Source organism: Priapulus caudatus, unplaced genomic scaffold, assembly GCF_000485595.1.
Source record: "Priapulus caudatus unplaced genomic scaffold, Priapulus_caudatus-5.0.1 Scaffold78, whole genome shotgun sequence".
Classification (NCBI taxonomy): domain Eukaryota; kingdom Metazoa; phylum Priapulida; class Priapulimorpha; order Priapulimorphida; family Priapulidae; genus Priapulus; species Priapulus caudatus.
In genome coordinates this window covers 134052-144949 of record NW_014577139.1, presented here as the reverse complement: position 1 = coordinate 144949, position 10898 = coordinate 134052, and the positions used below count along the sequence as shown (strand labels likewise).

Sequence of the window (10898 nt, the reverse complement as noted above, 5' to 3'; positions counted from 1 at the left end):
AAAAAAAGGTTGAGAAGCACTGCCTTAAGTTAAAGAGGGAATGATTCCCCTTCTTTTACACCTCTTGACCTTTGACCTTTGACCCCCAGCTTCGACATCCCAACTCGTTTTCGGATTACTCCCCCACGTCCCGAATATCGTGACCGTACGTCGAGCGGTTAAGATTTGTGCCCAACTGTTGACGGACGCACGGACGCACGGACGGACGGACGCACGGACGGACGGACGCACGGACGATCATGCGATTCTACAAGCTGCATCTGACTATGTCAGATGAGCTAAAAATCAATCAATCAAAGACTTTTGAACAGCTTAACCGACTTCCTGCCTGGCCACACACGGATTAAAGACCTACATGGCATGAGCTGTTAACGTGATTTCTAAAACAAACCCTCTAATGACATTGCTAGCAAGTACTTTAGTCATTAATGAAATATAGGTGTAGGGGTACGTACACAAATGCCTTGGTCTTGTTTGATATTTGATGGTAGACAGGTGTTACTGAACGATTTCCTGTTTAAGTGCACATAATAACACGTCTATACATGTAGAGATTTATGCCTAACCTGGAACTACACACACAGCACCTACATTCCACATCAAGTATTGAGCATTAGGTATGCTGTGAGAGCAATGACTGCAAAATCAATAGCAGGCAGGACCCCTTTAAAAAATTTTTGCCAGTTTTCATGGAAATCTACATATATCAACTTTATGAGCTTTAATTCTCTTATTTCTCGAAAGAGTGACAAAATAACAACATAGTTTATGCCTCTTCTTTGGGTCAAAGGTTAACGGAACACTCTTCTTCCCATTTTGAGAGCAGAATGTAAACTGAATAGTCTGCGAGTAAGACCGTTGATTAATGCCTGATATCTGCCTTTATGATATGATTCCTGATATGAGACTGAGCGCTCCCTTCCGTATGCATGATGACCATACTTCGGGCAACACTTCGAATAAAGACCCCACAGCTACTGCTAACTTCTCCTCCTCATATACAAGCAAAGATGCGCATCGGATGCCGACCACATCTGTGCCTATCCGTGTTTTGCCTAACTTCACGAAACGTAGAATCACGACAGGAAAACACGAGCGTACCTTTGCAGTCGGCTCTCTTCTCCCATTGGCATCTCCGGCCGTGGTTACTCTTCTCTTCTCGACATTGTCTTGCACGACGTTCGGCGGCGACTCGGCGGCCGAGAAGATGAACTGACGATGGGGAGATGCGAGGTGTGGGACGTAACGGCTCGGGTAGAGCAGACGCGCGGGACGAATCATGACAGCCGCGCGCGCCGGTGATGTCGCTGCTCGATGGGCGTCGGCTGCACCGTTGGAAACGCCCCCTGGTGCTATGCGACTGGTGGCCGATGGGAACGGGTCTGGCCGCTCAGTCGAAAACCGCTTGCGTGCAGCAACGGCGCCGTCTGGTGGCGAGCTGTCAGTGGACGGGACCCTCTTTGCGGGCAATGGCCGCTGCATCGCGGGAGTGGGGGACTTTAGCACTGTGTATGGTGGCGACCTCTCTGTGCCCGCCGGGGAAAGGGTGCCGGGATCTCTCCGTGGGACAAACCTGACTGCGTGGGCACCACTGCTTACACTCTGCTGCATCGCAGCTCTGTCGCCAATCGTTAGCTTTGCGAGAAAGCAGCTGGTGATATCTTCGCGCTGAGCCGGTGACCTCCTGACGGCTCCCGGTGAGCCTGCAACCACGGCGGCCGAGGGACGTGTTCCAGGTGGAGCCGGTTGTTCCACGAGGTCCCACGCCGTCCCGACCTTCATCCCCCTGACAAGTGCTGGCGAGGATTTCTCCCACCCGACCGCAGGGTCGCTGCGAGTGCTTGCTGATGCTCTGCTTTGCTAGGAAAAAAACACCTTTAGTTTGCCTACCCAGTGAAAACAAGCACTGAATACAGTACCAAGAAATAACCACATTCAGTCTACATACTGCTGGCTTATAAGCATAGGCATAGATGAGGTGTAATTACCTATACACGTCCGAATAAATACCAATAAAGATTAAAATGCCTTGATGGAAATACGAGAATAATTCTGTATGCGACTGGTGATCGATAAAAAAGATATTTTACACAGTTATACCACCATTCGGAAAATGATATGATGAATGAAAAATATCGTTATCGAAATGTGCGCTCATACACCTATTTGTATATTATAAAAGCTGCTGGTAAATCTAATCAGAGGCAAATAACATCCACTCGAGGTTTAGCATGCATGCTCACCTTCTGTTTTATGCTACATCCCTAGAGTTTGTCTGCTTGATATTTAAATGTGTTCGACATTTATGTTCACTGCCTATTCGAATGACTTTTTATGCTCACTCGCTCAATTTCTATAAAGCACAACGTTTTCAAAGCATACGCAGCAACTATAACCCCCGATCATTTTCTCTTCAGTGCAGGTGTGGCTAGAATTGCAGCTGCACGCAGAATAGAACAAACGCGTTTGAATCAGCCAGAGGGAAACAAGTGGTCATCTGCTGGTCGAATTAGAAGCACAGATGATCTTCATGACTAGATATTTAGAATAAGGAAATAGAACAAGCCCATTTACTAGTAAATGACTTTGATGTTCCAATAATAACAGCTTATATATGCGCTGATAAAAATGCCTCGACTATAGCTTACACAACCATGCCAACTTTAAACTTTTACCTCTGCACCCCTAGATGTCAAATCAAAAAAGAAAAAGGCAGTGGGTATAAAGAAGCCATCAATGTACAATAACTCCAAACAAAGATGGTAGTTACCAAAGTTACCACAACAAAGGGATCGAATTGGTATTTAAAACCGGATGCAGGCGCGGATTTAGGCCGGTTTGCACCGGTTTCCAGAAACCGGTCACAGTCCTCAAAATTCACCAGAATGCACCAAATATAGCCTAATTTTTAAAAATTCCCGGGGGGGCATGCCCCCGGACCCCCCTAGCTGCAGAAGAACATATGGAAACTGGTCACCCAAACCCTCTGGATCCGCCCCTGGGATGTAGTGATAGTACACTCAATGTGCCCTAAGCTTCGTACAGTTATCGGTTTATGGCATGCATCCAAAAGAGTTCCAAGAGAGTTGCTGTTCTGTTGTGGGTAAAGGTGCGAGTGTGATGGTAGTACTAATTAAACAATTCTTAGAAACAGCAGCGATTTGCGCATGCCATGGCCAGCACTCCGATAAGGCAAGAGCGAACCCATCGAGGGCTCAGCTACAGCTTTACTGCTGTAAAATTCACCTTCAACTTGCTCTTCATTTTATCCCTAATCTCCAGCAGTTGGCGAGAGAGCAATTGATACTTCTGGCATGCAATTCCAAGTTCTGAGCTATCCTGCAGGTGGAAAAACATTCAAACACATGTCACCAATGCGGCATTCTAACCACTGCAACGTTTACATACAGCTACTGATGACATTTTACAGCTGCCTCATCGGCTATCCACCATCCCTTGTTTGCAAATTGTTTGCCAAAGTTGTTTATTTTAGTATTCATTGCATCTCTATTATTGACAAAGATAGCACCAATATCCATTGCACGTCTAGGCCCAATTCGTACAACAGGCACACACACAACGATGCTAGAGTTACAGTATGGGTGACGTTGATAATTACAAAGGTACAGTGCCGCTTGCAAGAACAAGTGCCGCGGAGCGACAGCGCTCATCTAACGTCTACTGCGGTGACTCTGTGGTGGAGTGGTGGGATTCTAGTAAACCATGTTAGTCCCAAATGTGTTCACATACGTGCCGAAACAGTGGAAGGCACAGGGATGGTATAAGGAACCTTCTCAAAGGAATGTTTGTTGGGATCGTTATGAAAGTTGCCACGAGATGGCGCGTACGTTTAAATGTCTTAAGATTAAAGATGGAAGCTCCCATCGTACATAGTAGCAACAACTATTTGCAAGACGCAAGACAGAATTGGTAAGCACTCATCCATTTACCTACGCAAGCCTACAGGTTGAAATAGAGAGCTGCCACCTGTAACTAATTAATGCAGGCAAAAACTACACAGTACTATCACTACTACATGCACAGGCAGTGACCACTGGCAGTGGCATAAGTTACATGTAACACACTGACAGTACAGAATGCCATAGAAATTATACGATTTAAGGAGCATAAACCTTCTTCAATCAAATTTAGCTTTTGAAATTTCACTGTGACATTGTAGATTCATACATCCAGGCATGTATAGATTCTACTAGCAAACCAGGCAGTCAAATTCTTTCTAACAGTAAACAAATCCATGTTTAACCCTCCTCTTGAGGGTCAAAAGGTTATCCGACACTTACTCTTCGCATGTCAGCAGAAAGTACATTTCATGGTCCTTTCAATAAAGCCATAAAAATGCTAGGTCACCGCTGAAACAAAAAAGTTTTTCAATCACTCCGTCAGACCACGTCCTAAAAAAATGTCTCAAATCTGCCCTGTGCCCCATTGACCTTTGACCTGTGACCTCCAATTTCGGCACAGTGGTGGCTTTTCCTACCATGATGCTATACACCGACTATCATGAGCCTAGGTCGAGCCGTTTAGATTTGTGCCGCAATTCTGCATTTCCTCCCTATACCGTAAGTTAAGGAGGGAATGTTCCCCCTTCTTTTACACCTCTTGACCTTTGACCTTTGACCCCCAGCTTCGACATCCCAACTCGTTTTCGGATTCCCCCCCCCCATGTCCCGAATATCGTAACCGTACGTCGAGCGGTTAAGATTTGTGCCCAACTGTTGACGGACGGATGAACGCACGCACGGACGGCCGGACGATCATGCGATTCTACAAGCTGCACCTGACTACGTCAGATAATTAGCTAAAAACCGAGGCAGAATTAAGGGTACTGGAAGAATAACAGAGAAGGAGACAGAGGCTTGTGTGAGAAACAGAGGTTATAAGTTCAATTTCATGTGATGGGTCAGTGAGCATGGGGATGTGCATATACGTACTAGGATATTACCGAATCGAGTAGAACCTACAAATGGGGGTCATAATATACTTATTGCAGGTAGCTGTTCCAAAGAGGTGCTTCCATTATATAACTGCCATGCAAGAGAAATGCTGAAAATATCCTTTATAAAAAGGATGTCATATAGATGTAGCTTCATTATATAACAGCCACTTAAATGAAATGCCAAAAGCATCGTTCATAGATAGGTGTACCTTCTAACTTTCTAAGTTCTATAGAACCCTCACAAATAATACAGGTTTGACTGCAATCGCATGAGCAACAAGAGGGAAATGCGAACAAATACAGGTGGATAGGGCCGATACTCTGGTGGTGGGCTATGGTTAGACTGAGGTGTCTACCCAAGTGATGTGGAAACTACAAGTGCTGGTGCCTGGTGGGTTCAGAGGGGCATGTTCCTGTTGGATCATACATCAAGTTCGTATGTCTCCAGCCCTCTCTGTAAAGCCTTCTCCAGTAAAGAGTCGCTGTCTTCATCGCTGACATCTGTGCTCTGGTAAGTAGTGTTCGGCGGAGGGTCAACAACCCTTAGCTGCCATGATGGCTCAGCCGTCATAGTCTCATTCGTTTGTAAGTGTGCAGCCATAGCACCTGCAACACACTACAATAGCAGAAGAACAATTACAACTTATTTGGAGAGTGATAGATTGAGGACGAATCAAAGTTAAAACTAATGCTGCTGCAGCATTACTGCTAGCTAGCCCAATGGATATTGCTGCTGCAGCTGCTGCCACTGTCACCATTGCTGCTGCTATCGCCATTGCTGTTGCTGCTTATGCTGCCATCGTCATTTCTGTTGCTGCTGCTGCCATCGCCATTGCTGCTACTGTTACTGCTGCCAACAATTTCTTTAGTATTTACAGAGAGCAATATCACACATATTATTAGTACACCATGAGCTGCTTAATTACTGCACTTATTAGATGGAGAAAAAAGAGAATCAGATGGGAGAGGAAGAGTGAGAGGAAGAGAGAGAGAGAGAGAGAGAGAGAGAGAGAGAAAGAGAAAGAGAGAGAAAGAGAGAGAGACAGAGAGAGAGAGGAAGAGCAAGAGAGCGAGAGAGTGGGTGAGTGAGAAAACAAGTCTCTGAGCAATACTAAGAGAGGAAGATAGGGTGGGGGGGGGAGATAATAATGAGAAGAAATTAAAAGACATATTTGATAAATAGGTAGTTAATAATATAATTAATGAGAATTGCTCACCTCTTTTTCTAGTGCATTCTCTTGCAGCCATTCGCTCGCAACTTGCGTTGAAATGCGTTTCTTCAACCATGAAAATTATGCACATTTACACACATACAAGAAAATAGAGAAGAGGCTAGGTATATGAACGTTTGCCCAACAAATTCATATATAATACTCTATTTAGTTTCTGTTCAAAATGTATGTTCTAATCTATATGTATTTAATTTAGCAAAAGTATTGTACTAAAATTTATCAGTTAGATGGCTCACCTTGGCTTTTTTGCATTTCCTTAAATCTTTTTTAGTAAGCATATCATTCCACATCTCATTGCAAGTACTATCCATTAATGCTGTAGAGTAATGTATCAAAAATAATTGTCAGGTTATAGCTGTTTTTATATTAAAAAGGCATAACATGGTTGCAATTACGGGATTCTTTTCCCAGCAAAACGAGAGATCGTGTCTAAACTAGGAATTAATGAACAATTTTCGGGTACCGGATAAAAACGAATTAAAGAATTAGAGACTCAATTACCCTAATGAATTATAATACATCCCATTCAATTATATTGAAAATTCAAGAACTATATTGCTTCCTTTTAGATAATGAAATTATAGCAATTATAACAATAGCGAGCAACCTTGACTGTGCTGGGTACGTGTCTGCAGATTGCCGGACTGTAAATGAGAGGAGAAACTGAGTAGATTGTTTCACTGAGCTTGAAAGCTCTAACTGCACAGTAACATATATGTAACCTAACTGCTCTGTACAACTTCATAAATTATTTGCTAGAGCACAGAACCCTGTAACTAGCCAGCCGATCCCAGCTTGCGACTATGAAATCTCTGGATCTTCATTCGTGTTCAAAGCACTACATTGAACAGAAAGTAGCCCAATGACATTGAAGCAGTGAGAAACGTGGGAGGTAGTAGCGGAAACATATTACAGAACCAAATACGATCAAGTTATATGCCTTAGCTTGAAGTTAAAAAATAACAGCCAATATTTTTAGAACTTAAACCTTATAATAATACATAATATAACATGATGTAATTAGATTATGACCAATGCAGAAGTTCAGACAATAATTCACAAGTTAAGATTTATTTACAGATACTCCAGCACCCATCACAATATTTACCCTCTCTATTACATGCCTGTGAATCATGTGAGATGAAATAAGAATATTCACAAACTATATATCACATTAGAAAGCATAACAAAGGTTTATAAACTTTAGTATAGGTCCATAATGAGCCTATATCATGCATGATGATCGGAATTGATATTAGGATCAAAGCTAGTATGTGTTGACACCATTTTAGTTAAAATTAACATCCTCATGTGCAACTGCATACATGTGGCCTATACGTGTAATTTCAAAATATAAGTCGTCTGTTAACTGTCACCAACTGCAATAATATTGCAAATATGGATATGGATATGGATATTTCAGTTCCACCTAGGCCTATATATAGTGACCTAGCAGTAGGGCACGAAGGGTCGTTGTCGTATAATGGCGTATAATATGTACCCGAGGTAACTATTTGATATGGTTAGGGTTAGGGTGTTAGGGTTAGGGAGTAGGCGTAGGCGACATACTCGCCGACACCTCGGGTACATATACGACAACGACCCCTTCAGCAGCAGTAGGTACAGTAAAATGAATTATGCCCTTGGTTTGCAACAATAGCAAATTCCTACATATTTATCATGAATCTACATCAGCATGTTTCAGTAGCTGGTCACAACCTATTAACCAAGTGGACACTTAGGGAAATATAGGTTTTATCAGTTTTTAGTATCTGGCTAGAGTTATGTTATATGCCATCGCCAAAGTGGCCTACAAGAATGTAACTTTAAGAAATTCCTATACATCAAACTTCAAAGGTTCAATTGGAATTGGGCTACTGCATAAGGGCGAGCTCTACAAGCACAGGCACTTGAAACGTTTTAATAATAATGAATGCAAATAATATATAATTTTGACGTTTTAATGTTTGTGCACATGCAGCGGCATTCGTCCGGTGAAATTGTGTTGCAGAGGAGCATCTCAATGGCAATTATAGAAATTAAGTTGTTACTAATGCTCATAGGGTCTATATCCCGGCCCCAGGGTACTGCCGGAACGTACCCTGGGTACGGTCCGGTATACCGGAACGTACCCTGGTAACTATCTATGGTTAGGGTTAGGGTTAGGGTTAGTTAGGGTTAGGGTTAGAGTTAGGGTTAGGGTTAGGGTTAGGGTTAGAGTTAGGGTTAGGGTTATGGTTAGAGTTAGGGTTAGGGTTAGGGTTAGAGTTAGGGTTAGGGTTAGGGTTAGGGTTAGAGTTAGGGTTAGGGTTATGGTTAGAGTTAGGGTTAGGGTTAGGGTTAGAGTTAGGGTTAGGGTTAGGGAGTAGGCGTAGGCGACTCACTAGACTCGTTAGTGGAGTATAGGCGAGGTACGGTCCGGCATATTAGATAGTAGTATTTAGTACCAGGGTACGTTCCGGTATACCGGACCGTAACCAGGGTACGTTCCGGCAGTACGCTGGGAGACATAGACCCTATCGATCAGCGTTACTAATAATAGCCGAAATAGAATAGAGAAATATTATTAAGACTTTGGTAGTAAACACATTTCGTGTTTATTTACCATCATTTTATTATTGCAACGTTCCAAGTTGTGTTGTTATTCATTTATCCTCCTGCTTCACGAGGTCATGGTCACAATGGTGCAGGCCCTGCAGGGCCCGGAGGGTTAAATTAAGGATAGAGAACATGGGTCCCAATAAAACCAATGTCACTTAATTACATCAATATAAATATAATATTACATCAATACAATAGGTTAGGGTTATGGTTAGGGTTAGGGTTAGGGTTAGGGTTAGGATTAGGGTTAGGGTTAGAGTTAGGGTTAGAATTAGGGTTAGGGTTAGGTTTAGGCACATTGGTTTTATTGGGACCCATATTCTCTATCCTTAGGCCCGTCCCTGCAACCCAGGGTAGGGGGGGGGACGTGTACAAAAACATTGCGAAGGCATAATATTATAGGTCCCTGTTGATTATATGCTAATAAACGACATGTATATAATGCCTGATGGTTATTTTCTTTGAAATTTAATTTCAGCACAAACAATAATGTATGCAGTTCGCGTACGCCAATCTTAACTAAGGATGACATATCCTACTCATGAGATTCACGCGGCGGTTGCGTTGCGGCATGAAAACTACAAAGAGCGCCACCTATATGTCGTTATCTAATTTAATGATATATTATCAGGAGTAAGATAATACAGTAAAAACCCGCGTATAAGAACATAGATTTTAAGAACATGTTAGGCTAAAATTTCCCATTTAGACTCCTTTACATAAGAACCTGTTTTAGGCTAAGATTTTATAGTAGGTTCTTAATTTTCCATGCAGATGAAGACTTAAAAAGAAACACAGGTAAAATAAAAAAGAGCTCAACAATATCGATGCAATAACAATGCCAATGCCAATGCCAATGCTCAACAATAACAATGCCAGCACTCTGGCATTGTTATTGAGACACAGTACTGCATTATTTACATATACAGTAAAAACCCGCATAAAAGAACACGCGTCGATTAAGAACACTCAGGCTGAAATGCGGTCAAAAAATTGCATATACATAAGAACACATTCAGCCTGAAAATACATGTATTTGTATTGACATCTCAACCATAAAAAACAAACATGTGCAACAACTAAACTCTCCATATAACACCTTACACATAACACTACTGTACTGGTAACACATGCATCACAGTCACTAAGCCCGCGCATAGCGCGGGTTTCAGCTAGTACATATTAAAAGTAGAAACAATTAAGAACCTTTTGAGCCTAATTTTTCAGTAAGCACCATTTATATAAGAACATGTTGAGGCTAACTTGGAAAAATCTATGTTCTTATACGCGGGTTTTTACTGTATAGGATATCCTATCCTATATCATCCTATATAATCATCCTATATAATCATCCTATATAATAATATCCTATATTATCTTACTCCTGATATTATCAGGAGTAGATAATAGGGATAATAATTCCCTATTATCTACTCCTGATATTATCAGGAGTATTATCAGGATATTATCAGCCTTCTTTATCTGCTCTTGATATTATGTATGATTTCTCCGTGGTCGCCCCCCGCCGGTAGCACACAATTCCCACTAGCGGAGGCCTTCGTTACGGGTTTTGAGAGCTTGCCTCCACCGCACAGTCTGCCGACGAAAAATAACCAGTGCTTGACACCTCAGTAAGTTCTTGTTCGTCTATAGGTTTGTTGGTATATGTATAAGTGCGCACGCGCGTGCGTGTGCGTGTGCGTATCTGTGTGTGCGAGGGTGCCTGTATGCGTGCGTGCGTGCGTGCTTGCTTGCTTGCATGAGTGTTGTGTGTGTATGTGCGCGCGCAAGTCTGAAAGCGTGTGTGTGTTCGTTTGTATGTGTGTGTGTCACTAGCGGATTAAGGGCGGGGCAACAGGGGCACGTGCCCCGGGCCCCCCACATTTGGGGCCCCCCACATTTAGAGTATCCTAAAATTTACAAAACTGTCGTAATTGTGATCCACAAAATTCTTAGCATGTAACGTTGAAGTGATGCGTTTCCCATGCTGTTTCTCTGACTGAATTTTGCTGTTCAGCTAAAGGGCACTTTCCCTAATACCGAAATTGCTCTGAGAATCTATCTTTCATTGATGGTCTCGAATTGTAGCGGTGAAAGGTCATTTTTAA

General features: G+C 42.5%; 1 protein-coding gene across 3 annotated transcripts in view; it reads right to left on the bottom strand.

Annotated features, from left to right (window-relative positions):
• LOC106821595 overlaps positions 1-9357 on the bottom strand; it is a 12895-nt gene extending 3538 nt beyond the window's left edge. For 2 of the 3 annotated variants that reach the window (XM_014826477.1, XM_014826479.1), the window contains exons 1-7: positions 8795-8824; positions 6797-6833; positions 6426-6505; positions 6175-6234; positions 5385-5573; positions 3247-3339; positions 1102-1860 (exon numbers count right to left, since the gene is read on the bottom strand). In XM_014826477.1, coding sequence (XP_014681963.1) covers positions 1102-1860; positions 3247-3339; positions 5385-5573; positions 6175-6234; positions 6426-6505; positions 6797-6833; positions 8795-8800 — 1224 coding nt within the window. In that variant the 5' untranslated portion in view covers positions 8801-8824. Of the gene's footprint in view, positions 1-1101; positions 1861-3246; positions 3340-5384; positions 5574-6174; positions 6235-6425; positions 6506-6796; positions 6834-8794; positions 8825-9329 lie in introns of those variants that run through there. The other variant, XM_014826478.1, reaches the window with a different exon arrangement.
• Positions 9358-10898: the final 1541 nt, after the last annotated feature.